The 27,988-nt window shown below is 42.4% G+C and overlaps 1 protein-coding gene across 1 annotated transcript; it reads left to right on the top strand.

The window, feature by feature from the left end:
- The first annotated feature begins 6,878 nt into the window (after window positions 1-6,878).
- Window positions 6,879-27,476, top strand: Napg (NSF attachment protein gamma). The gene is made up of 12 exons (XM_036204706.1): window positions 6,879-7,028; window positions 9,557-9,624; window positions 11,558-11,642; window positions 12,314-12,331; window positions 12,932-12,962; window positions 13,903-14,012; window positions 14,133-14,199; window positions 14,464-14,534; window positions 19,904-19,982; window positions 22,045-22,124; window positions 22,703-22,832; window positions 24,765-27,476. Exons 1-12 carry the CDS (start codon window positions 6,973-6,975, stop codon window positions 24,906-24,908), a joined length of 939 nt encoding a protein of 312 aa, XP_036060599.1. The 5' UTR covers window positions 6,879-6,972; the 3' UTR covers window positions 24,909-27,476.
- Window positions 27,477-27,988: the final 512 nt, after the last annotated feature.

Consider the following 27,988-nt stretch of genomic DNA (forward strand, 5'->3'; position numbering starts at 1 on the left):
TTTTTTAAATTATTTCGAAGATCTACTCTTGGTCCGATAAAAATAAGCAGTAGGTTTTATGTGAGGTGTATTAAACTGCTCAGTGACTTTATTATTTTAAAGTCCGTTATAATGCAGCAGGTATAGATTTTGGAGTCAGGTGCTTGTGAGCTCATGAATCAGCTGTGTGACCTGCAGCATACTGAGCAGCTGCTCAGCAGCCTTCCTCTTTGTCAAAAGAGGCAACAGCATTTCTCCTGATGCACTTGGCAGTGCTTCTTGGCAAATGGCTTGCCATCCAGCGTCCGTGTTGTGCTCCCTCGCCCATGCATGTCAGCCTCAGCGTGGGTCTTAGCTGGCGGCGGCCTCTATCTGGAGTCTTCAGGGTCAGCTAAGCTCACAGCGCTGCTTCCATGCCCCGTAGAACTGGCTGCATTGAGGGTGGCTCCATTTGCTCACACAGGTCTGACCATCTTTACTGAGGGGAGAGGACAAACAGGAGTCTGTATGTAGTCCATAGTCTTTCTTGTGGCCCACAGCCTTTCTCATGTACCCTGTCTCTCACTTGCCTGTTTTTTTAGGTTCACAGGAGGCAAAGGAGGAGGAAAGGAGCCCGATGCTCAGGCAGAACCTTCCATAGTCACCAACTTCCTCCAGCTCATCCTCACTACGAGCCAGGACCTCCCCACACCTCCTTCTCAGGGAGGGCCATTTCAGATTCAAACCATAGCGTAACATTTTGACCCAACCCCCCAAAGCTTATGGACATTTTCATAAAAGCAAAATGTCTTTAGTCTGTTTCTAAGAACCCCCCAAGTCTCAACAGTTTCAATATGGTTTGAAAGTCCAAGTTCAAAGTCTCCTGCAACTCTTAGCTATGCGTCCATATAAAATAAATTTCAGGACCAAACAAGCAGGGCACAAGGATACCTTTCAAGCACACAGGGTACAGGCTAGAGAGGCACAGATAAACAATGTGGAAGGAATTGAAAAGCTCAACAGGGCAGACAGGAATTCTGTAGCTTCATGTGCAGTACAGGGAGCCTATGGAGTTGCACGCATTGCAATGAGTTTACAATGGGTTTAGGCAGTACCCTCTACCCAGCCCATCCTCCACCAAGGCCTTGATGCTTGGATTTTCTCAGTGCTTAGGGATTTTCTCAGCAGACATCCCAGGGCCTTTCTATCCTCCCACATCCTGGGGCCTGTAATCGGGTTTTATCCTCATAGATCCACACAGCATGTTGTCCCAGACTGCCTGCAGGGCATTGCCAGCCTTCTTCGGAAATCTGAGTAGCAGCCTCCATGACCCCAAAACTCTCCCAACAGCAAGATATTCTGCCCAAGCCTGTGGAGTCAAGAACTACCAACTGAATTTACTGAATCTGCAAGCTACAACAAATTACCCTGCTCTGATGTTTTTCCAGTAGATATTTTGGCTACAGTTAGCCAAAAGTGATTAATATTTAACCCAAGAATTGAACCAGGAGCTGTTATGCAATCACCCTGAGAAAATAGATTCTGTACAACAAATAAAAAATTTACACATAAAGATTTGGAGCTAATCTTATTATCATTTGGAAGTTTCTTCTGATTGGAATGAGAAGCTAGGAAATTGTTCTCAGCTTTTGTTGACATAAAACTAACACCATCCATTGTGATTCATTATTTTTATAAGTAGTAATTAATAAGTTAATGAAGTGTCAGTGGTGACGTTGATTAAAAACTAACCCCTGAATCTCAGAGAGGTTAATGTGGAGAATTCCTTCTTGTAGACCTGCTTGTCCAATGCCTACTCTACCACTCCAGCTCTGGACTCCACTGCTCTTCTACACCTGGTCCCTTGGGTCGCATCCCATGAGCTGATGGTCACTCCAGCCTTCAGTGCTCCTGAACTCTGTGTCATTTTCTCACCTTATTCTCACACACTCTGTTGATGCCTTCATCAAGGTCAACCACTTCTCCCGTCCTTCTGTCACCATATGGCCTGTCCCTGCCATCTGTCTCTTCCCTGCTCTTTCCCTTGAAGGAATTTTCCAAACAGGAGCTTAATTCTCCCAGAGCAATCCCTGCCTTACTATTCTAGGAAGGAAAGCAGGGAAAGAAGGTGGAATATTTGCATCATTCTTCTTGTGTCTTCAGGACACCTCTTGCTCTCTTCAATGTGAATGGGAGTTATTGTGTATTTAATAAATTTTCCCTAATGAAGGCAGATTCTTTTCATGGTGATATTTTATTTGTGCTGAAATATGGTGATATTCTATTTGTATGTTAATTAAATAAAGTTTGCCTGGAGATCAGAGAACATAGATAACCAGCCATAAACAAAAGTCAGGCGGTGGTAGCACATGCCCTTAATCCGATCACTTGGCAGGCAGTGTCTCTGTCTGTTCAAGGCCACACTAGGGAACAGCCAAGCATGGTGACACATGCCTTTAATCCCAGTACCAACCATAGAGACCTGGAGGTCTGTACAGACAGGCAGTGATGAGGAAGTGAGGTGGCTGGGCTAAGAGCCAATGAGAAGGCAGAACAGCAAGGCAATAAAGGCACAGGTTAGACAGGAAGAAGCTGGTTCTCTCTGGGGAAGCTCACGGTGGTGTGGTGAGCTAAAGTTAGCCAGTGGCTCTCACTATTTCTCGGATCTCTATGGCTATCACCCCTGCATTTGGCTCTGTGTTTCTTATTTACTAAGACTGTTTAGAAATTTGTCTACATCTTTTGGAGCAAGTAACACAAAGGCTGTCATGGCTATCTTTCTCTTTTTCACTCCTTATTTGCTGATACTGAAGTATGAATGTTATGAATATTTTGCCCCTCAGAGGTCACAGACTCCATAAGGGCCAGCAACACACACCTTGCTTAACAATTGTGTCCTAGGAGCACAAGACTAATGCGGAGTTGAGGCATAGTAAGTAATAACTTAGAAATGTGCAAAGGGGCTGGAGAGATAGGTCAGTGGTTAAGAGCTCTGGCTGCTCTTCTAGAGGACCCAGGTTTGATTCTCCAAAGGCAGCTCACAATTGTCTGTAACTCCAGCTCCAGGAGATCTGATGCCCTCTTTGGGCCTCCATGGGCATTACATGCATAGATGAACAGACATATATGCAGGCAAAACACCCATACACATGAAAAAAATACAAATTTTAAAATTAAAAAGGACCAATAAGAAAGAGTTTTTAAAAAGGCAATAGATTCCTCAGAAAATCCCTGGGTTCTTCCAGTGCTTTTAAATAGTAAGGCTTTTGTCTTATTAATAATTTTCTGGTTACAACAAAATACCTTTGGACCATGTAAACTATAAAGAATACCAATTAACTTCACTCATGTTTTCAGAGATTGGGATCCAAGATCTCAGGGCCAGCATCTGGTGAGGGCTTTCTGCTGTGCTATAACATGGCAGAGGGTATCAGATGGAGAGATGGGCCGATATGTTAGTTAACCTGGGCCTTCGTCTCCTTATAAAACCATGAAGGGCATGATGAGCACCTTACTATCATGGTCACATTTGACCTAGTCACCCTCCTAACTCCCCCCTCCCATTTCATTAACATTAATTTGGGGGCACATTCTAAGAGCATGTGTCAGTTGGCTTTCTGTGACTGTATCAAACTACAGTCAGACGCTACACTTTAAAAGGGGTTAGAGTGTTCAGTCCACAGTCAGGTAGCCCCTGTGCCTTTGGGCCTGTGGCAGCAAACCATAGCAGGAGTGCATGGTCATGGTAGGGAATCCCATTCAATTGATAGCCTGGAATGAAAATGAAAGAGAATATGGGTTCCCACTCTTTTCCTTGAGTGTGCCCTTCCATAATTGCCAGCCTCTCACTAGGCCCCACTACCTAAAGGCTCTACCTCCTCTTGACAACATTGCTCCGAAGATCAAGCCATCAGCACATGAACCTTGGTGACACTGACCATCTAAACCACCAGTGACAGTCCTCTTGGAGTTATTCATCCTGGTACTGCAGTGAGTCAGAAGCCACGGACAGAATATTGTGCAGCATGTCTGTCTTCTGACCTCTAGGTTAACAAAATGTGGCAGAAGCAACGGTCACTTGGTCCCAGCGCCTGGGCCTTGCAGAACCTTTAGTTAAGACTTTCACCCTCTGGAGATGCCGCCCTCACTTAGCTGTCATGATGGCGACATACCTGATGTAGACAATGTCAAAGAGGGTGGGGTTTATTTGGGCTCACAGTTTCATGGGAAGATGTTGGAGCTGTTTATTCTGGGTCTATGGTGAGGGATAACATGGTGACAGGAGCATGTGAAGTAGGAGACTGTTAACTCCTTGGTTCAGGAAGCGGAGAAGGAGCATGTCAAGACATAGCCCCCAGTGACCCATTTTTCTCTAGCTGGATCTCATCTCTTCAGGTTTCCAAACCCTTCTACAGTAATGTCACCATCCATGGACTGATTCTCAATACATGAGGTTCTGTGGGAGATATTTCTTCACAAATCATACACACACACACACACACACACACACACACACATATATATATGTATGTATGTGTGTAGGTATATAACCAAACCATACACAAGCCTAGATAGTCAAACAGAGATGGTATCTCATATGTGTGTGATCAAGGCTAGATAATCAAATGCAGAGGGTATCTCATATGTAGGTAGTAAGGCTACATAATCAAATGCAGAGGTGTAGGGGTTACTACAGATTAAAAAGGAAGTAGGAACAGGCAACATATAAGAGGCTTATCTTAGTTACTATTTTATAAAGAGACACCACAATCAACGGAACTTATAGAAGGAAGCATTTAATGTGGGGCTTGCTTACAGTTTCAGAGGGTTAGTCCATGATCATCATGGTGGGGAGCATGACACCAGGCAGGCAGGTATGGCCCTGAAGAAATAGCTGAGAGTTACATCTTGATCTGAAGAGAGAGAGGGAGGGAGGGAGAGAGGGAGGGAGGGAGGGAGGGAGGGAGGGAGAGAGAGAGAGAGAGAGAGAGAGAGAGAGAGAGAGAGAGAGAGTCTGGGCCTGACCTGGGCTTTTGAAACCTCAATGCCCACCCCCATTGACACATTTCCTTCAACAAGGCCACACCTCCTGCAACAAAGCCACACCTCCTGATCCTTCCCAAACATTCACTGAGGACTCAGCATTCAAACATGAGCCCATGAGGGCCATTCTCATGAAATCACAAGGCCCTAGGCCAGTTTAGCATTGCTGCTAGAAATTTTTTTCAATAAGTGCTGGTTGATAGATAGAGCAGTAAGGCTATTCAGAGACGCTCTTCTGATTATTATTATTTTTTAAGAGGAAGTGGGAGTTGGTAGTCAAGCACAGGGAGTATATTAGAGTTTGAGGAGAAAAGTGTGAATTTTCCCAAGTGAGTGGGGTAAGACATTTGACTGGGGGGAGTGTAGCATCTTGGCTCAGGGGCTCTCCAAGGTCTGCTCAGGTTTACAGTCACTGGCGTGAGTAATGCTAGCATGCTGGCTTGTTTCCTCTGCGCATGTGAACTTTTGTAAGAGCAGATCTACAAGAGATGGGAAACTTGTTTTTCAGGGTGGGAAGAAAGATGGAGGGAAGAGTCTGAGAGTATATCTGAAAGAGTAGCTACATGAAGGAGCATGGAATTTAGGCTATGAGAAGATGGACAGAGTGAGAAAGGGCAGAGGAGAGGGAAATAGGAAGAATCCGTCAAAGGGCAGGAGACATCAACACTAGGAGGTAAGAGACAAGATGCCAGGAGGTAGGGAAGTCGGTTGCTAAATTTGACACCATAAAGAACATAGTTATTGGTTATTGAGGTCACAGATACTATTGTGGGAGTGGTTGTGCTCATTAGCTTTCTGCTATTGTTACAAACACTCCAGACCATTCATTTATGTGGAAGAATTATGTTTTCTTCACAGTTTCAGTCCATGATGGCTTCTCCCCTTGCTTTTTGGCTTATGAAGCAAGACAGGACAACCCGGTTGGAGCAAAGCGGCTCACCCCATGGTGGCCAGGGAGAAGAAGATGGAAGAGGGGTTGTGCTCCTTATATACCCTTCAAGGATATAAAAGGCCTGCAGTGGCTTATTTCACTTCCACATGCCTCTCCTTCTAAGGTGTCATTAGGGGCCATTAGACCTAGAGGTTGGGGAGCAAACTTTCAGTGAGTGCCCCTTCAGAAGACACTTATTCCAACTGTCCCAGTGGCTGAGCTGAATGTCAGAAAAGATCATCACAGATGAAAAACTGAGAGGCTACATACGTATTGCAGGAACCAACGATCTGATTCCCAAACTACCATTGATGAGCAGCAGAACCTCTGAATTAGTCATCATTGCAAGGGCGCCTCACCATCGGTCTGAAATATAAGATGCATTATTTGACGGTAACCAAGGGTTACAATCTGCTTTCATTGTTGACTGGTACGTGACTAGAACTAGTATTCAAAAGTGTAACAGGTGGCATACTTAATCCACTAAGAACTGGATGTAGGAGGAAACAGTGAGACCCTGTCTTATAAAAAGAAAGCAGAAAACCATAAAAGATGAATGATGAGCAAATACTGTCCTACATGTAGCAGAGAGAAACTAATAAATTGCCAAATAGACCAAAGGAATCTACAGCATTTTCACAGCGCAAAGAAGTCAGGCTCCGCGAGGGAGTAGAATGCTTTGTTTGTTTGGTTGGTTGGTTGGTTTTTCGGGACCAGTCGAGACCAGTACTCCACATACATTAGTTGCTCCTTAAATATTTGTCGAGTACAGTAACAAACGCTCTAATGAACGCACTCTTTTAAATATCCGAACTACACCCGCGCTAAGCTCAATCAGGGCCAGTTTTGCAACGCTGCGCTTGCGCTTTGTCCTCCCCAGCCCGCCCCGGTTCCGGGACAGCTTCGCCATAGGAAATTTGAGCTCTTCGCTTCCCGTAGGCGCCCTTCCCGGCTTCCTCCGCGGCGTTCCCACGCCGACGCTCCCGGGGTTTGCGGGCTTGGGGCGGCTTCGCTCTTCGCGTCAGCAAGCGAGCAAGGCAATGGCAGCCCAGAAGATCAACGAGGGGCTGGAGCATCTGGCGAAGGCAGAGAAGTAGTACGTGGAGTCGCCGCTGGGCTAGTGACCCCCGCCGCTTGGCCGTGCGCGCGGGCGGAGCGGGAGGGAGGGCCGCGATGCTGTCCGCGCCCGGGGCGGCGCCGTCCCTTGTGGGTCAATCCCCTGCAGTCGGCCGTGCGGGCCTGCTTACGCCTGGGCCTCTGCAGCAGGTGCCCGCGTCACCGCCACGTGTGCCCAGCGCCGGGTCCCCGGGGTTTGCGGCCGCTCTGCTCGTAGAGTAGTTGCGGGCTGAGGAGTGGGCATCTTGTTTCCTCTTGGTGACAGCCACAAGTGACCCCATAGATGAAGTCGTCCGGTGGAGAGCCACGGCTGGGAAAGAGACCCTGGTGCCGTGCGGGGGTGTAGACTAATTCTGGAAACCCTCACCCTTAGACGTCCTATTCCCTGGGGGACAAGGTCTCTGCTTCCTTAGTCCTGTGTGTGTGTGCCACCATCTGGTTCCGGGCGCAGTAGGCACCCGGCTGTACTGGAAACTGGGAATTCTCTTTAATCCTTTGACACCGACATGACCCTCTCCCCCACTTCCGTGAATCACAACATACATATTTAATGATTATCAACTATAAGAAATTTCTTAGTACACTGTTAGGTGCATCATAAACTAACATCTTTACAACTTTCCAAATTGAAGTCCCTCACTTTACAAAAGAGGAACCGAGGCTACCAGAAACTTCCTGGAGTCCCGTCCAAGACTGCTCGCCTAAACAGAACAGGGCCAGCTTTACTCAGTGGAAATCCACAAGCTCGTTCTTGTATACCGCATTGCCTCCAGACAGTGACTAGAAGGCGGCTATTGGTTCAGAGGGTGATCTCAAGAATCCGTTTTGCTGGTGGGAACGAACAGAACATGTGCTCTCAGCTATAATAAAGTTGCATTGTGTGAACTTCAGGGAGCTTCTAATTAAGCTTCTAAGATTGACCACCTCTTACAGGAATAGAAGGAGCCAGGATTGGCATCCTCTCTGTAATGGCTTTAACTAGTCCTCACTAGCAGTTGCGTGTGGAGCTGAGAGTTTGGCTCCTAGGTGTCCCTGCTGGGAGAAGAATGGTGGGAGAGGCCTTCAGTTAAGATGGGGTCATAGATAAGGGGGCATTCTCCTGGGGATGTATTGGATTCAGGCCTGAAGGATGTTTGAGGTTGCTCTGGGTAGAAATGCCAGTGGGGGTCAGGAAAAATGTAGCAGGAGTGTAGGAGAGGCAGTCAGATTCTACTCTATTTTCTGATAGCAATATCTCCCATCACTTTCTTTGCCTTAGGACAAAAACAGTCAAGGTTTGTAAGAGGTTAGACATGAAACTGACTTTAGCAGGGCCTTCCTTGCTGCTCACTGGTGGTGCGCTGCTGCCTGGGGTTGATGCTGCAGTTTTAAAAGTCTCTCCAGCACACTGAATGATTATGTCTTGTTTTGGGTGAGACTTCCGTAATCACCTTAATATAGGATGTAATGGGTGCTTTCGTGAAGGGGCAAAGAGTTGGAATTCTGCTTTGCTGCTTATTTCCTCAATTTTATAGAGTTAGGCATTACATGTAATTGAAGGATTTTATTTTTCTGGGAGATGAAATTGTTCACAAACTTGAATATCTGTTTACACTTTTAAGTATTGTTACAGTCTATATGTGTATGTTAAATGTTAAGTATACTAAATAAATTTTTCAGAGTTAGACTCTGGGTAGTTGGTACATGGGTCCCAGGTACTTCTGTGTACCTGTGAAGGGTATACTTCTGAGGGCCCTGGCTCTCGGTAGCCCCTGCATCATAAGAAGCAGTGTTATATGTAAGCAGGCTTTCACTAATTGAGTTGAAATTTAGAATATAAGATAGTGTTCAGCAATTCTTATGCACACCTAAGTTTGATATCCACTGGATTAGCTTGAATTGTGAGTTTGAAATTATTTTTAAAATAAAAACAAAATACTGCAAAAAAAGGCAAGAAAGGTAAACACTTGACACTGGGTACCCTTTGCTTTGCCTCCGGGGCCTGCGTTGTCAATTCTGGGAAACCACTTCTCTGTTGTCCTAATACGCTTTCCCCCTCCTGTTGTGTGGCGGCTGACTCTCAGCCTTTGGTTTGCTTCCCTTGTGTTCCCTCTGAATGTTGTTCCTGTAGTCTTTGCAGACTCCTCAAGGGACGCTCTCTGTGATCTTGGTATAAGAGGTGCTCCTGGTTCTTTAGCTGTACTCTCCCTGGTAGCTTCTCAGCTGCAAAGGACAGCGTACTTCAGGTTCTCAAGCTTGTTAAAGCACACATTGTGGTACCCACCCAGACAGTTTCTGGCTGTGGGGTGGGCATTGTTGACGCTACTGGTCTGGGGGCCATGCTTGTTCTGTTTAGATGGTATGTAGGCATTTCAGGAGGAGGAAAACTACATTTGTGATGGGGTGGGGACGGAGGAAGAGGTGAGGGTACATTGATTGTGAATAAGTCTAGACAGAGTTGAGAAGGTGGGGACCTGTGCCTGGTGGTAGGTACCTTTTTAAATAAGAAATGTCTCTCTTTCATTCTAGCCTGAAAACTGGTTTTTTAAAATGGAAGCCAGACTATGACAGTGCCGCTTCTGAATATGGAAAAGCAGGTACTTGTGACTGGAGTCCTGTTGCTGTTGTGTGTATTGTTAACATAATCTGATAACTTTGTCTTAGCGTAATAATTTCAGTGCTTCATGTCCGACTTTACTAGTTAAAACAGAAAAGCAAAGCGGAACAACTACACAGGCCTTTGCATATGTGGTGAGTGCTGAGTCAGACCCTGGTCCATGTTCTTGACAGCAGACATGGGTAGTGTGGGCATTGCTTCTGTGGATACAGCTGCATTCATGGGTATCCATACATGTTGCTTAGTCCTGTCTTAGACTTCCTGCCGTTGAATAAAGGGTTTTCTTTAATTTTTTAAACTAGTCTCATTGGAGGAGACCTACAAATCTTGTGTTTTCCCACATTAATGTTATGAGCTTCATTTTGAGAAACATATGTTCGCAAAGGGTTAAGCTGTATGCCCATTTCTGTAAATTCACCTGTATATAAGTATAAAATATACAACAAAGGGAATTCAGTACAAGTTTAGTGTTAATTAAAGGATGATATGAAAGCTCTGAATGTCTGCTCTCATTTTGGTATAAAGTAATAAAACCTAATTTTGAAGCTGGTGAGATGGCTCAAAGTGAAGGTGCTCCCTGCCAAGCCTGATGACTTGAGTTTGGATCATCATGGCTGATGGAGGGACCTGACTCCCACACATTGTCTCTGACCTCCCTCTGCACAACTAATACAAATTGGAAACCAGCACAGATTTGAAGTTCCTCGAGCATATTTTCATCTGTGACTATGTTAATGAGCCTGACTTTGAAACGACCATTATTATGTAGAGGGTTTATTTTCTATTCAAAAGGAAAACAGCATGTATTTAAGTAGTGCATAAGCTTTGTTTCTTGCATTATGCAAATTACTTGTATTTTATATTTAAAGATAAATTTGTTTAAAATTGAGCCTTGTATGGATTTTTGGGACATTTTATAGTCTTTAAACCAGAGATAAATTTCTCAAGTTCCCTCTATGAAGGAAATTTAGCAGCTTTGCTTTATGTCTCCAGGACCATGTACTGCTTCCAGAAGTATATATTCTGAATCCGGTTTCCTAGTAAAGCGCCCTTTGTTTGCTTTCCGTAAGAATGTATGCAAAAGATAGCCATGTGGTGGGATTTTTAAAGAACAGAATAGAGACAAGCAGGAATAGGAGTAGCTGCAGTATTTTGTTTGTTTTCAGCGTTTGGTTAAAGAGTTCTCTGAGAGTGTGGTTTTAAGAAATAATAGTTGAGGACACTATCTAGAAGGGAGGCTGGGGCAGGAGGATCTGTTCAAGTCGGAGGTCAGTCTAGGATGCAAGATTGTTTCCAGCCGGTGGGGGATACCTGTCTCTGTATGGAGTCCCTGTCTTGGAATGACAAAACAGACCAAAGAGTCCACTTTTCTTAAGTCAGCATGCTTTTTACTTTTTCACGATCGGCCCTCGGTGAGTTGTCCAAGGACTGTAACATTTTCTTTCAGGGCCATCTGACTGTCTCACCCTCGTGAACCCCCCTTGTGAAGCAGCTGCAGTGTAGGTCAGCTCTTCCAGCAGTGCAGATAACTAAAGAGAGAATCTCTGTGTGGATTGAGCTTTGGTTGTCAGTCATGTCGTGAGCTGGGGAAGAAGCTGGGAGTGAGGCCCTCTCCGGGGCGGAGCATCTGGAGTGTGCTAGAAGGAGCTCTTGGTGGTCAGTGGAGCCTCACCAATGTGCTGCTAAAAATCAACAGTTAAAACCTAACAGGCTTCCGAAAGTGTACTCAGAAAGACTGTAACCTGCTTTAGGTAAAAGTAATATTTACCCTTTTATGAAACTCCCTGTTAGAAATCAGTGTATTTTGCAATATCTCACATACAATCCAGATTTGGGTAATGATTCATTTGAGGGCTGTTAATGATGGAAATAGAAATCTTACTTTTTTTCCCCTTTTTCTTTTTCTGTTTCAGCTGTTGCATTTAAAAATGCCAAACAATTTGAGCAAGCAAAAGATGCCTGCCTACGGGAAGCTGTTGCCCATGAAAATAACAGGGCGTATCCTTTTTAGCTTAAAAAAAAAAATGGAATAACTAGGTTTTGAAACCCCCTTTTCCTTTAGCATTTAAAGTAAAATGCTTTTCAGTTAGAAAAGGATGAACAGTGTGTGTGTTTTAAAGCCTATGGGAATATTCTGTGAGTGGCCCTGAGTGCATGTTCGTGCAAGCAGCTATGCTTGCCTGTTATTCCCTCCCGACCCTGGCTTTGTTGACAGGGATTTGACTTGAGATGAAGGGAGGGAGGTTTCTAAGCATGTGCTGAAAAAGAAAACATACCTATTGAAAATGCATAGACTGCTTTGGAAAAAAATTAAATAGTCTTCCCTAGGTACTTGAAGATTTATAAGCATTCTAGAACAAAATGTTCTTGGAGTATCTTAAAGGCTATCGTGAATAAATGTCCATTTTATCTCACATGCAAAACGTAGTCTTAATATTCTCGCACTTCACCCTGTTGATGTGTAGTAGTTTAAAGTCCTTTGCAGGTTTCGTGAGAGTTTCGGTTGTAAGAATCAGCAGCAGTGCTGGGGAATCACTGCTTCACTTATAGGATTTGTCTTTTGAAAGCAGATGGACTAGTGACTTAGCTAACTGTCTCTGGAAAGTAGATCTCTGGAGACCATCTATTTCTTCTTTTTCCTTAATTTTGACATCGTTATATCCATTCAGTCTTTTTCATGCTGCCAAGTAAGTAATTTTTCATCTTTTTTTATGTGTTTGCAGATGTTTAAAAAGTTGATGTTTTGCCCTAGCCTGAGAACTTTTTCTCAAGCTCTGTGTTTTTAAATACTTATATTAATTTAATTAAAATAATTATTTTCATTTGTTTTAGTTGTTAGCTGAACTTTAAAGGCCAAGTGTCTCCTAATTATAAGAAAGGTTTTAAATTAAATACTGCATAATATTTTGTTTGTGAAAATGCAAGTGACTTGGAATTCTTCCTTTATTTATTGCTTGCTAAGTGCCTATGGAAGAGATGTGAGCTTTCTCCTTTTGTGGAGCACATGTATTTGTTTTAAAACTTAGAATTAGGGTTGTCTTTTAGCCTTTCTGAGACTGACTTAATTTTATTGAATAAAATCAACTCAGTGTTTGATGCTCCTAAGGTATCATTGCTCTAAAAAGTAAGTGAATAAAAGAAAAAGCATGAAACTCCAGTGTGGCTGTGCGGGCCCGTGCTGACATGCTGTGTGTGAGCTCCTTTCTTTTGGTCAGTTTCTGACCCCACTGTCACAGGTTTCTCCCTCTTCGTTAAGGTCTCATCAGAGTATTGTATTCTCTTTGCAGAGCTTATGAGCAAGCTGGGATGATGTTGAAGGTTAGTATTACTGGATCAAAACAGCTGTGGAGGTGAAGTGAGTTAGCAGGCTATCATGGTGGAGTGAGTGATGAAGTCGGCTTCTTCACTGTAAAGCAGGAGGGCCGAGGGTGTGGGAGTGGAAGCAAAGGCGAGCTAAGATGCCTTGCCCAGGGTAACACTAGTTGGACCTATAGTGAGCATCCGGGGCAGTTAGGATAGAGCATTGGAAGTACTGTGATAAGGGAATGTACAGGAGGGAACAGGAAAGAGCAAGGCTCTAGGCACCGCACCACCATGGAGGGTGCTGATGAAGAGGTTTCCCTGCATCTGAGTGCTCAAGGGTGTCTGCATGGAGTTCAGTTCTACAAGGATGTTTGTTTCATTAAATTACTTGTAGGTTATGGAAAGGAAAATTAGCTTTATAATTTTTTTGGGTTTTATAAATGTCAGGCTGGAGTCAAGAGCGTTCCAAACTAGCTATTGCCGGTTTATCTTACTCCTTTTGAATGGAATAATGGAATATTTTGACCAATATGCCACCTTAATGGCAGGTTAGGGGGTTACTATCCTGTTGCAGTTGTAGTGAGATGGTGTGTGTGTGTGTGTGTGTGTGTGTGTGTGTGTGTGTGTGTACAAGCCAGAGCTCAACCTTGGGTGTCTTCAGCCACCCACCTTGTTTTTTAAGTAGGGTCTCTGGCCTAGTGCTTGCTGATTAGTATAGACTGGCTGACCTGTCCTGCACCTGTCTCCACCTCCCCAGAGCTGTGATTACAAGCACATCTCATGTTGGGCTTTTGTTCTTGATTTTTAGACCTGGATCTTAGATGGTACCTCCTCTGTACTGCTGTGTGTGTCAAAAAATAATGTGTGTGGGTAAAATAGTTGAATTTCCAGTTATTAAAACTCCATTTGTTAAGTTCAGACATTTTCTGCCCCATGCTGCATCCTTTTCCTGAAGGAGATGCAGAAACTGCCTGAGGCCGTCCAGCTGATCGAGAAAGCCAGCATGATGTACCTGGAAAATGGCACCCCTGATACAGCCGCTATGGCCTTGGAGCGAGCTGGAAAGTGGGTACACACAGCTGTGGTGGGATGCTCTGGCTTTGCAGAGGGCTCCTTTGTCTTGATAAAGTTCTTTAAGAAACAAGTTTCTTAGTTCTTACAAGTTGTATTCTCTGTCTAATTCAGGCTCATAGAAAATATAGATCCAGAGAAGGCTGTACAGTTATATCAGCAGACAGCCAGTGTGTTTGAGGTAAGTTAGAATTATATTTGTTTCTTTAAGTACTCATAATATTTTCATTCATAATACATAGGAAAAGAAAAAATGCAGTGGATGCTTTTTAAGGTTTTTCTATGTCCACAGTCCAACTCTATTCGTTTTTTCTTCTAGAGGTTAGTGAGTGGGCTGGCAGCTTTGGTGCTACCATCCATGGCCATTGCTTTATGCAGTTATTATTGAAGGGTAAGAAGAGTTCCATGTTAACTCTGCTGACTCCCTTTTCTTTAATTCCTCCAGAATGAGGAACGCCTCCGGCAGGCAGTTGAACTACTAGGGAAGGCCTCCAGACTGCTAGTACGAGGACGAAGGTGTGGCTTTCAGAACTGTGTGCCTGTGCAGCATGTGTTTGGGGACTTGTACATAACCTTGGGTATAGTTTATTTGTCTACACCTGGACAGATAGTGAAAAATGACCATCTTCTGAAGAGTGGGCACATGGAATTAAAACCTGTTTTTCTCTCATAATTCCAAAACATTATGCTTTTGTTGCCTAACAGTAATTAGTGGAATGAGGGAAGAGTTCTCTAGATCGGCCATTGCACTACTTTAGTTTCTCTCTTGAAATAAGTGTGACCAGAGTATCCTAAATACCCATGAAAATCAGCAGCTTTTGATACTTGAGTTATGTCATTCAATGGGATATTTAGTGGTTTCCATTTTAGATATAGTTCTTTGAATTTTTTTTTCATATTTTGATCATTGTCCCCTCTCCCAACTACTCCCGGAACCTCTCCATCTGCTTAACCACCCAACTTAGATTCTTTCTCTCATTCTTCTTTTCAAACCAAATCAAACACAAAAACAAAAATAAAAACAAGCAAGCCAAAGACCAATAAGACAAAAACACTAAAACAAAATCACTCCAGAGCACGGGGCCTGCTCTGGACTGTAGTTGATAGACCCAGTGACACTCCAGAGGTAACACTGATTTTGCTTTTGCCAGTGGGTATCTGTTCAATAGCTCTTGGCTAGGAGTAGGACCCCATATCCACTTCCCCTCTCAGTGCTGGGACCCTGTCTGGCTTGACCTGTGTAGGTCTGATGTGTGCTGCCACAGGTCTGTGAGCTTGTGTGTGCATGAGTCCTGCTGTGTCTGGAAGACACCGTTTCCTTGGAGTCTTCCATTACCTCTGGCTCTTAACAGTCTTTCTTCCTCTTCTTCCACGTAAGTCTGAGAGCCTTGAAGGGTCTGATGAAGACTGAGTGTTCCAGAGTCTCTCACGCCGCACTTTGTCCAGTTGGGGTCTTTGTGTCAAATCCCCATCTACTGCAAGGCGCTTCTCTGATAGGGCTTGAGCTGATTTATAGTTATGACAATATGTCGCTAGGGGCCATTTTATTACTATGTTCCATAGTAGGAGAATAGTATTAGGTTGTCAAACTTTTTCCTCTGGCACCATGCAGAGTACTTTGCAGCACTGTGAACACCATCAGTAGGGTTGAAGCTTCTAATTAGGCACCAGTTTGACTTTTCCACGTTCAGTGACATGCTTTCTTCAGCAGTAGGGCCTTACCATAAGGTTGTGGAGAGCAGCAACCAGTATCTTTGACAATAGCCTGTGATTTGGAGGGGTTTCCATGAGCCTTTGGCCACTGACTCAGCAAGATGTCACCCATTGCTGACACTGGAGGTTTTACTTGAGGCATTGTCTCCCCTGTTTTATGGCAGCTCTAAAGTAGTAGGTTTCCATATGGTTTTCCAATGGCTGTTAGTGTTAGTTGTCCCTTCCCATGACCTCCTTCCCCTTCTGTCTCATTCCCACTTCTCACTGTTTAATCTTCCTATTCTAGTTCCCTTCCACAGCACTGTATTCTGTGTTTCCTTCCTTGGAGATCCTCTCCTCCCCCAGAGCCCCTTGCTAGGTACCTAACCTCAGGGTTAACCAGATTGTAACATATCAAAAACTTAAACTCTAACATCCACATATAAGAGAAAGCATACAATATTTGTCTTGTGAGCTCTGGGTTTTCTCACTCAGGATAATTTTTTTTTTCTGGCTCCATCCATTTACCTGTAAATTTCATAACCTGTAAATTTCATAATTTTAATTTTTCTTAACTGCTGAATAGTATTTAGTTGTGTAAATACACCTTATTTTCATTATCCATTCATCAGTTGCTGGACATATAGGCTATCCATTTTCTGGCTATAGAGCAGCAGTGAACATGGATAAGCAGGTATCTCTGTAGTAGGATGCTGAGTTTTTTGAGTGTGTGTCCAAGAATGGTGTAGTGGATCTTTGATGAGAATCAACCTGAGGTAGATTGATTGACTCTCACCTTCCTGAGGAGCCTCCACACTGATTTCCACAGTGTTGTATCAGTTTATACTCCCACCAGAATAAGTGAATAAGTGTTCCCCTTTTCTCACATCCTCTCCAGATGTACTGCCATTTGCTTTAGCTATTCTGACCAGACAAGAGGAAATCTTATTTGCATTTCCCTGATAGCTAGGGATTATGGATCTATTTCAGTTGCTTATATCATCTTGACTTAACTTTAGTTAGATCTTATGTATCAAGACAGTCAACCATTTCTTTGAGGTTTTAGTTTGGTGTAGTAGATTTTTAAAGTATGTCCTCATGATTCTCTGAATTTCCTCAGTTTCTATTTTAATGTTGCCCTTTTCATGTCTAATTTGTTCATTTCATCTTCTGTCTCTTTTAGTTAATTTGGCTAATGTTTTGCCAATCTTGTTGATTTTTCTCAACCAACTCTTCCTTTCATTGATTCTTTTTATTGGTATTTGTGTTGTTGTTTCTGTTTCATTGATTTCAGCCCTGAGTTTTATTGTTTCTTCCTGTCTACTCTTGGATATTATTTCTTCTTGTTTTTCTAAGGTTGTCAGGTATGTCATTATGTTACTAATATGAGATCTAGTTTTTAATGTAGGTATTTATTACTATGAACTTGCCTCTTAGGACTTCCTTCATTGTGGCCTATAGGTTTGGGTATGTTGTGTTTTCATTTTCATTCAGTCCTTAAAAGTTTTTAATTTTCTTCTTGAGTTCTGTCTTGACCCAGAGTTCCCATGGGATTATGTATTGTCTGCTGTTTCTGTTGTTACTGACACTCAACTTTAATTCATCTATGGTGGTCAGATGGGTAGGATATTGTTTCACTTTTCTTGTATCTGTTGAGATTTGCTTTGTGTCTTAGCATACTGTCAATTTTGGGGAAAGTTCCATGAGCTGCTGAGGAGAAAGTAGATTCTTTAGAGTTTGGGTGGAATGTTCTGTAGATGTCTGTTAGGTCCATTTGATTATGCCATTATTAGCTACATGTTTCTCTTTTTAGTTTTTGTGTAGATGATCTGTCTGTCAATGAGAGCTGGGCATTGAACTCACTCACCATCACTGTAGTAGTATTTCATTTATGAACTTGGGTGCCCATATGTTCAGTGCATAAATATTTAGAATTGTAATATCCTCTTGGATTTCTCCTTTGATAAGTATATAATGTCTTTCTCTGTCTCTTCTCTTTAGTTTTGGTTTGAAGTCTTTTTTGTCAGATACTAAAATGGCTACACCTGTTTGATTCTTTGGTCTATTTGTTTAGACTAACCCATCCTTTAATCCCAAGGTGATATCTATTTTTGATGATGAGGTCTGTTTCTTGGATGCAACAGAAAGAGGAATCCTCATTTTGTAATCCAGTCTGCTAGTCTGTGTCTTTTTATGGAGGAATTAAGACCATTACGGTTGAGACTTACTAATGAGCAGAGTTTATTGATTCCTGTTATTTTTTTGTGGTAGTGCACCCTATCCCCCTTTGACTTTGATTTACTGTTGATGTACTGGAATTATTTATTCCTTGTGTCCTCATGGGTGTAGTTAACCTCTCCAGGCTGAAGTTTTCCTTCTGGTCTCTTCTGTAGAGCTGGATTGGTAGATTTCTTAAATTTTATCTTACTGTGGAGTGTTGTTCTCTTTCCATGTGACTGATAGTTCCACTGGCATCTCTCAGGGCTTGTAGAACACCTACCTGTCCAGGCCCTTCTGGCTTTCAGAGTCTTCAGAGTCCCCATTGAAGAGACAGATGTTCTTCTAATAGGTCTGCCTTTATATGGGGCTTGGTCTTTTTACATTGCAGCTTTTCTTTTTGACCCCCCTGTACATTTAATGTTTTAACTATGTGTCATAGAGAATTTCTTTTCTGAGCTTATCTTTTGGCGTTCTGTATGCTCCTTGTACTTTGATAGGCACCTCCCTATTTAGGTTAGGGAAATTTTCTATGATTTTGTTGAAAATATTTTTTGTGCTTTTTTTTTTTTAACCTAAATTTCTTCTTCTTCTATCCCTATTATTTGTAAGTTTGGTCTTTTCACAGTGTCCTAGGTGTTTTGTGCCTGGATATTTTTATTTTAAGTTAGCATTTCTTTGATTGAGGTACCCATTGCTTCTACCTTGTTTTCAAGACTTTCTTCTATGTCTTGTATTTGTTGATGAGGCTGACCTCTTTTGTTTGACATCCTAAGTTTATCATTTCCAGTTTTATTTCAGTTTGGGATTTCTTCAGTGATTCTATTTCTTTGTTTAATTGTACTTTCATATCTTGAAATACTTTCATTATTTTTTTGTGTATTGGTGGTCTTCATTAGGCATTTATTCATATCCTTCCTTAAGATCCTTGAACATATGTATAACTGCTATTTTGAAATCCTTGTCTTGCGCCTCAGCTAAATTGCTTTCCTCAGGGCCTATTGCAGTACGGTTGCTGGCTTCTGGAGGAGCACCACTTCTTGGCTGGTCATGTGTGGGTTTTTGTGCTGCAATTGGAGTTAAGATGTTAGAAGTGTTTCTTTTTGTTGGGTTAGTGATGCATTCTTTGATTGCTGTTATCTGCCCTGGATCCTAAGCAAGTGTGGTGACTGTAAGCTCTTGGGTAGAGAGTGTGACTCTGAAGGTTGGCAGGGTTACAGAGGAATGGAGATGGGCTAGAAGGGAAGGCTGAGGGACCGTGGGAAAGCGTTAGGGGACTCGGGTCTGCGACAAGAGGTGGAGTCCCAAGGAGGGGAGGGAGGGGTAAGAGGGGCTCCTGCATAGGACTGAGTGAGGACATAGAGTGAGTCTGCAGGCCGACTGAGGGTGTGAAGGACAGTGAGTTCCAGCCTGGTGCTGCCACTGGAGTCGCTGGTAGAAGGTGCACAAAAGAATGGCCACGGGCTAGGAGGAAAGCAGTGTTTTTAGACATAGGTCTAAGGCACAGATAGTTCAGTACAGAAAAGCTAGATAGATCAATCACTTCTCAGCCTTTTGGCTAAGATCAAGTGTAGAAAAGTTAGACTCATACCAAATTTTTCCTTAGTTTTTACTTTACCTTAATTTATGCCTAGTAAATAAGTTTTATTGTTGATAAAGTCTATTTACCAAGTTCTCATTTAATAATATTGAAGACTTTTTAAAGAAATGGATATTTAATTAAAATATGGTTACATCATTTCCCCATTCCCACTCCTCCCTCCAACCCCTTCCATATCATCATCTCTGTTCCCTCTCAAATTCCTGGCCTCTTTTTCTGTAATTGTCATTGTTTGACACACACACACACACACACACACACACGTAAATAAATACACCCTGCTGAGTTTAGTGTTCCTACATTTTTTAGAGCTGACCACTTGGTATTGGGTAACCATGTACCTGCCCTGTTTGACATTTCTTTCTTTTGTCTCTAGGTTTGATGAGGCTGCACTCTCTATTCAGAAAGAAAAAAATATTTATAAGGAAATTGAGAATTACCCAACTTGTTATAAGGTATTGAATATATCTGGTTTGGCTTTACTTTAATTTTACACATTGATATAAATACTTAAGCTAACATTCTGTGGATATTTGTCTATTTGTATAAAATAGTAATTTATGGTCTTGTGCTTCTGACCATGACAGAGAAAGCCCTCCTAGCCTACCTTTCTTACAATAGTAATATCAACAAAATAAAAAAAGTATTTACCTCAAACTCTGGACAGTACATAAAAATGGATGGTGTGTAGAGGGCACACTGAGTGCTTGGGGAAGCCACCACCTCAGGAGAGGGCATTCCTGGGAATTCTGTTGTCTCTTGTCCATTGCCCTGAGAGATGCCCCGAGTCATGGCACTAGGCAGGAGAGACTGTAACAAAACCTATAAAGAGACCTCCTCCCCGAAACAGGAGGTACTAGGGAGGAATCTCCCCGCCCCCCGACACACATACACACCTTGGTTTCAGTTGAGCTCCAGTGGTCATGGAGTTGCAGCCAGTGTGGCTCCAATGGATCCCTAGTCTCTGGCTGGAAGAATGGACAAGGGGAGCCAGGAGAGTAGGGACAGACCCCAGAGAGCTGAGCGTGGGAGAAGGGAATCCCTGTGTGTGTGCCTGGGGCAGGCCCAGAGTAGAAGTGTCTGCTCTGCATATTGAGATAGGACTCAGACCACCGAGTCTTATCCTACCCATGAAATCCTGATCCATGGGGCAGACCCAGAGAACATCACAAAGGATTCAAACAGGTCAGAATCTCCACCCACCAGAAGGAGTCCAGAGTCTGCAGTCTCATCCCGGGGTGGTCGAGTGTGGTTAAAACATCACACTTTTCCTGAGAACTACAGCACCATATGCTGTGCGACATTTACAGAAATCTAGCCAACAGTCCCAAATTACCCACCAGATAAAAACCAGGAACAAAGACAATTTATAGCAGTACTTGGTGACCTCGATGTTAGAATTACCACTTCAAGTGAGAAGACCTCCAAGCAGTTATTGTAACTGTTGTATAACACAAAGGGGAACACAGAAAATGAATGGAAAAGAACTCCTTAAAAGAGAAAATACTTTTACAGGAGCTGTAAAAGTGAGCCACTTACTAGATGAGATTAATGTTATAGTGAAGACAACGTAATAGTTATTTGTCAGAACAACAAAATGCTTTGGCAAAAGTCACTTCAGGAACAGAATCAGTCAATCCCTGTCTGTCTGTCTGTCTGTCTCTCTCCTGCAGTGGGCAGGCCTTCTTGTATCAGTTAGCCTTATCGAGACAGGCTCTCACACGACCGGTCTCTGGAAACGGCTGGAAAGCTTGTCTCCTGTGTCATTCTGAGACCTCTTAGACTGACAGTCAGTGTTTACCTTCCCAGCCAAGACGAGGTGGGTCTGTGGAAGAGTGCACAAGGGTGCTTGTTTAGGCTGGGCATGGTAGTTAGTGTATTCTGTAATCCTAGACCTGCCGAGGCAGGAGGATTGTGAGTTTGAGGCCAGCCTGGACTGCATAGGTAGGTCCTGTCTCAAGAATCAAACAGCACCACCAAAAAGAAGTTAAAAACAAATGGTAAAACGCTCTATGAAGAGCTCTTCTCTTGGTAAGATGTTTCCGTGTGACCTGTCCTGGATCTTTTAAGTGGTGCCATCGTTTCTGTTTTCTAGAGTTCTCTCTAGTATCTAAAAATCTCAGTTGTGGAGTTGTAGAGTTACAGGTCTTCTCTGTTTTATTCCTTTTTCAACATTAATTGAATATAGATCTTTGAAGACATTCTGTAAACTTGCACTGGCTACATTCTTAGGCTGTGAGGTAAAAAGGTTGTCCTGGGGCCATTAGTGCCAGGGTCAGCTGCTTCTGGTTAGAGCAGACAGGCTCCCCAACCCATGTGCTCTGTGCACCATTGGATTCTGACATGGTATTCCCGGCTCCTTCCTCCCAGGTGTCCTGTGGATGTTATTGTAGAGTCTTGTGTGTTTCTTATGTGTGAACTGGTACTCTGAAAATTAAGTTCTTGTTTTAGGTACTCCAAAAGGGTGACTGTGAAAATAAGTATCAGTTTGCATCCTAGCCCTCCCTCTCGTTTCAGAAAACAATTGCTCAGGTCTTGGTTCATCTACACAGAAATGATTATGTGGCTGCAGAGAGGTGTGTCAGGGAGAGCTACAGGTAAGAGTTGACTGTTTTCATGGACCAGTGTTGACATTCCTTTGCTTGAATTAACATACTACTTAGATAGGTTTTGTTTTATCCGTGAAAGGTTTCCAGGTCTCCCTAAGACTGCCATTGCAGGCTTCTTTTGTTCTGTTGTGTCGCTTGTGTGTGCTGAGCAAACCCTTACTACAGAGCTCGGCTCCAGCTCAGCTGCCACTGAAGAGTCTAATCAGCTGTTAGAGGGCCAGTTTTACAAGTTGCTGTTTTGCTTATGTTGTTCGCTGAATGATTTTAGTTACTTTATTATCTTTGCCTTTTAAATGACAACAAAGGAGAATGACTGTATGATATGTTGCAAATAAGATTGAGGCATTTTCTTGTTGAGTGAGTATTGATAACTTATTGCTGTGGGAGTGTCTTGTACACTATAGGGTTCCTAGTGATATCCTTGGTCACCACCTGCTGGTTGCCAATAGCACCCCAACACCTGCAACAATCAGAATTGCTGCAGATCTTCTGCCTGTGCTGGGGACAGTTATCCCTGGTGAAGGCGTCTTAAGGAAGAGCTTAAGTGTGGTTTGTGCTTCCCGTAGCATACCAGGCTTTAATGGCAGTGAGGACTGCGCTGCACTTGAACAGCTCCTGGAAGGATATGACCAGCAAGACCAAGATCAAGTGTCAGAGGTCTGCAACTCACCCCTTTTCAAGTACATGGACAATGACGTAAGTGGGCCTTTGGCTAACTTTCTTCCTCTGCAAGTGGTTTTCCCCCTGCAGACTTGTGAGTTTTCTATCTCTATACCTGTATTTTTCACGTCAAACTGCTCATAAAGGAATCAGCCAATCCAGTTGAACTTTACTGCATTTGGGTAATGTATGTACCCTATGCAGTCATGATGACTTACTTGCTTCTTAGCTGTACTGTCATGTGGCGTGTGTGTGCGTGTGTGTGCACGTGTGTGTGTGCACGTGTGTGTGTGTGTGTGTGTGTGTGTGTTATAAACTCACCCTCACTTCTCACCCCCCTCTGCTGCCCTGGCTCTTGGTTTATCTAGTTGCTGTTAAGCTTCTTACCTGCAAGAGGTCCGGCATGTGGAGCTGTTGTAATTCTGCAAGCCTGTGGGCATCCCATGTCTGTGAGGGCTGTGTGAGACAGGCTGTTAACAGTCATCTTCAAACCTTACCTATAAAGTGGAAGACTTCAGTTTGTCTCCTAGACTGTTTTGAAGAATCCAATGTTCTTCCTGTGGGAAATAGCCTCAACTTGAGTGAGCCACAGCTGTGAACCACTTTTTCTCAGTCCTCTTCCTGTATATTATCTGTTTACTAATTTTAGAGTCCTGTCTCATTAATTTAAGATCTTGAATTTTCTTATAGTGGTAGAGGTAGAGAAATATTTTTTTTATTCTAGGTAAATTTTTACACATACTTTTTTCTTTTTGAGACAAGGTCTCACGGCTATATAGTAGTACTACCTAGCCTTGAATTTACAACCTTCCTGCCTCAGCCTCCTAAGTGCTGGACGTACAAGTGTGCACCATCCTACCAGGCTTCTTAAATGCTTTTGAAAACGTGTGTGTCATAATAATGTATATATGGTATCTTCCCCAATACTGTCCACCTTGTTTTGAGACAGTCTGAATCTGCAGCTCCTTGATTGGTTAGCTGGCTGACCAGCAAGCCAGGGATCCTCCTGGATCTGCCTCCCCAGTGCTAGGATTATAGGCTTTTGTTACTACATATGTGTTTTGTATGGATGCTGGGGATGGTCCCAAGTCTCTTTGTTTATATAGCAGGCACTTTACCAACTTAGCCATCTCCCCACCTCCATGCCAGTTTTCAAATGAGGGTTCTGGGGATCAAACTCAGGTCCTTCAGGCTTGACAAGTAAGACCTTTACTAATTGAGTTCTCTTCCCAGACCTGAATTTGTATTTTTTTTTAATTTGTCCCTAGTTTATACTCTCATTTACTTAGTAGGTTTTTTTCTTCATAACTACTAAAAGTATTATTATGTCCATATTATCTCCAGTTCCCAAGTTATGTACATAATTGATACATCTACAACTGTCAGCAGGTCACATCATGGTCTGATGCCAGGGCATTTCTCCCAAAATGCTAATTCATGAGGGTGGATGATTAGGTTCTGGTGTTTTAAAACTTGTATTTATTAATCTGTGTATGTATGAAGTGTGTATGGGCACAGGTGCCACAGCACACATGCGGAGGTCAAGACAGCTTTGCGAAGTCGCTTTTCCTTCTATCCTATGGGTTCTGGGGATTTAAGTTAGGTTGTTAAGCTTGTGTGGTAAACACTTCTACCCACTGAGCTGACCTCACGAACACACACTTCTTCTCTCTAAAAGATTTATTTTTTATTTTTGTGTGTATGAGTGTTTACCTGCATGTATCACACCACATGTGTGCCTGGTGCCTGCAAAAGTCAGAAGAGTGTTGGCTCTCCCAGAACTGGAGTTAAAGATGGTTGTGAGTCACTGTGTGAGCTGGGGAACTGAACTCAGGTTCTCTGCGAGAGCAGCAAGTCCCATACCCACCCTCACCCTGCTCCCATTCTTTGAATAGCTAACTGATGCTCAGACACTGTGTATCAGGATTCTGGTTTCCCTGCTTTAATAACATGTGTTACTGTTGACAGTATGCTAAACTGGGCCTAAGCTTAGTGGTCCCAGGTGGGGGAATCAAGAAGAAATCTCCAGCCACACCCCAGGCCAAGCCTGATGGAGCTGCCAGCACAGCGGCTGAGGAGGAGGAAGATGAGTATTCAGGAGGCCTATGCTAGTACCTGGTCTGCAGAGATGAGAAGACAGGAAATCCTGACAAGCTGTGTTCATGGGATTAAGACTCATCTGCGGGCATCTCTGCTTCACGGAGATTATGACGTTGAGTGTTAATATATGTGAAGTTTAGTTTGCCATTTCACCAACTCAGCCATTGGATCTACTACCTGGGAGCATTGTTCTTTCCATTGTAAGAGCGAAATTGAGCAGAAAATGCAGTCATATTTTAATAATTCACTTTTGAATGTATAGACAAATTCTAGACATGTCATAAGCAAGGCAGGAAATGTGCGTACGTACTCTTTTCTCTTGGGTCCTTGTAATTTATTGTTAAATAATGCTCATTGCATTTTATTTAATGTTACTTTAAATGTGACTTTTTTTTTTTTTTTGGTGAAAATAATTATTTCAAAACTGGTCTGGTTTTTCCCACCATCTTTCCATGTTATCACATGGTGCCTGTGCATGTTCTGGCTAAGGTTCTCAAAAGCATCTGCAATGCCCAGAAGAGAGGCAGATAGCAGGTCCTCAGCAGCAGTACTCCAGAGTTGTCTTCCAGTCTCTGACTGTGGTGATGGTGCATGGTTATATCTTACATGGTTGATGAGATCATTGATGATCACAGAGCTGGGAACAAAGTTGCCACCCTCCTAGGTGGGTTAACCGGGTGTGGAGTATCAGCCCCAGATCAGATGTGTTCCTTAAAGACCTAGAAATGGCACAGTTATCTTCCCATCCTGTCAGTCTGGGTGCCTTGTACCAACAGCCTCAGCTGGCATCGTGGACCATGAAGAAGCAGGACAAAAACAGGGAGGGAAGAACCTGGGATTCTCTTTCTAGGGATCTAAAACATAATAAAAAAAAAATGCTTCAGTGGAGGGAGGGCCTGTCTCAATTTGAAAAGGAAATTTATCCATTACCATATTATATATATTTAAATTATTGAATCTTTTCAGAGACAAGCTTGGGACAAAAGCTTTAAAATATTTAACTCAATTTGTGACTACAAAATGAAAAAGGTAACATGTTATCATCAGCCCTCCCCAAAGTATTGTATTGGTATTTCTTTTTTTCTTAACAACAATAAAAAAGATGGCTGTGCATACTTGGCTCTTTACCAAAAATGGGACTAATTAAGACCATTTACATATGTCCAGAAAGACAGTAATGTTCCTGTCTATCTAGTATGCATGCATTTCTTACTCCCAAATAATTTTTATTTGGAGTTCATAATTTAATGTGAGTTGTGCTGTATACCACAAAAATAAAAAACCAAAGGGGGAAATATGCTTTTGAAAGACATACAAAAGATTAGGACTGGGTTACTAATCTTTTCATACCTCAAAGACTTTCCATGGTTATTTCCTAGTAGTTTTGAAGCATTCCTCTTTTTGCCCTGTATGGTTTAGGCCCATCTCATAATTCGTGTGAACTGAAGAGATCGTAAACAGCAGCAGTGTGCACTAGACAGCAGGTCTGACTGGAATAAATTCCTGTCACCATGCTCCATCGCTGTCTCTTTATAACATACCTTATTTGAATATAGTATGCTTAGTTTTGCTAGATTTCCAAAATCTAGGAAAAGCATCTTTATGCTGCTCGTCCTCATGGGAAATCCTAAACAGACTAGCATCCTCTTCCAGGTGTGCTTCAGGGGGTGGGTGTCACTGGACAGGCCCTGCACAGATTACAGGTCTGAGGCGAAACACTAGTGAAAGTTTTTTATTTTCCCCTAACTTACCTGCGTAGTTGTTTGGGTTACCAGCTCATTGTCTGTAATTGCGTTGAGATGATGGATAAAGCTGTTATTTTTATTTAAAGAGAAAATTGGTATTTCAAAGGTGGCATCAATGTTGTATTTACCTTTAGATCTGACCAGAAACATTAGTGCTTATTGGAATAAATTTGCACTTTTTAAAAATAGATTTGGCAGTACTCAAAAGTTGCTTTAAGACTATTGTTATTCAATAAAACCTTGAAGAAGGTCAATTTTACAATATACACGGTAAGCAAACAAACAAAAAAAAATCATGAGTGCATTAGGGAGCATCATTGCAGCTCAGTTTTAAAACAACAGGAGTTTACACAGTTGTACACCTCCTGCCCTTAATTAAGAACAGGCGTGCAGGACTTTGAGCTCATTTTATGTCAGTTCTTCTGTGTGGAGTCTCAGAAGGAGCATTTGTTCCACATGTATACATTTTATTTTTCTACTTGCATTGTCTTTGTTCTAAGACATGGAAAACTTAAGTGTTTACAACAAGAAGAATTGTTTTCCAGAACGCTAGCACCCGCCCTATGAAAGTGGAAGTCTGCATGAATATGCTAGAATCATCTAGTGTTTAGTTATTATATAGTAAGTGAAGTCAGTCTACAGAACACATTTAATATATTGAATTTGTAAATATGCAGAGTATGGTATTTGTGTATGGAATCTGTGCATTATCATATTTTCCCAGCTTTTTGGTGAGTAAAATATTAATATGTTGTTAATGGAAATTAGATGATTGCTTCTGAAGGAAGATAATTATGAAAATAAAACCCAAGACTATATGACTATTTCAATTTTATTTGCTTGTTCATTCTCTTCAAAGATACATTATTAATTATTTACATTATTTTAGTTATCTTTTAGAAGAACAACAGTATTTTATGTCTTCAATTGGTTTTTGCTCTTTAGGAGCCCTTTGGGAGTTACTGTATATTAGTTGAGCCTTTAAAAATACCAGTCATTCATATCCTAGCATATTGCTATAAGGGCTGCTTTGCTGCCTGGAGAGGTTGAAGACTATTGAGTATATCATTCAAAAGAAGAGTTCACCACAGGGTCAGATGAGGTAAATGGTAATGGTTTTGCAATTAGACTTAATCAGAATGTAAGTTCCTCATCAAGTTTTACCTACAATTAATGAGACGCTTGCTATACAGTGTTGTCTCCAGCTCTGAGTGGAAGTTGGTAATATAATTTGATATTTCAGTTTAGGATGAGATGTAGTTGAAAAGAACTAATCCAGAGAGATTCTTGGACTCTGCTTTTGTGTTTCTCAGGATTCAGTGAAGTGTTCAAGTTGCTCTTTGGTCA

Source organism: Onychomys torridus, chromosome 13, assembly GCF_903995425.1.
Source record: "Onychomys torridus chromosome 13, mOncTor1.1, whole genome shotgun sequence".
NCBI classification, from domain to species: Eukaryota; Metazoa; Chordata; class Mammalia; order Rodentia; family Cricetidae; genus Onychomys; species Onychomys torridus.

What these genes read in the sequence shown, in the direction of transcription:
- Napg (XM_036204706.1), top strand. Translation starts at nt 6,973, where the DNA reads ATGGCAGCCCAGAAGATCAACGAGGGGCTGGAGCATCTGGCGAAGGCA. An exon ending in CTGCTAGTACGAGGACGAAG is followed by an intron (nt 14,535 to 19,903) that starts GTGTGGCTTTCA and finishes TTTTGTCTCTAG; the next exon opens with GTTTGATGAGGCTGCACTCT. An exon ending in ATTACCCAACTTGTTATAAG is followed by an intron (nt 19,983 to 22,044) that starts GTATTGAATATA and finishes CTCTCGTTTCAG; the next exon opens with AAAACAATTGCTCAGGTCTT.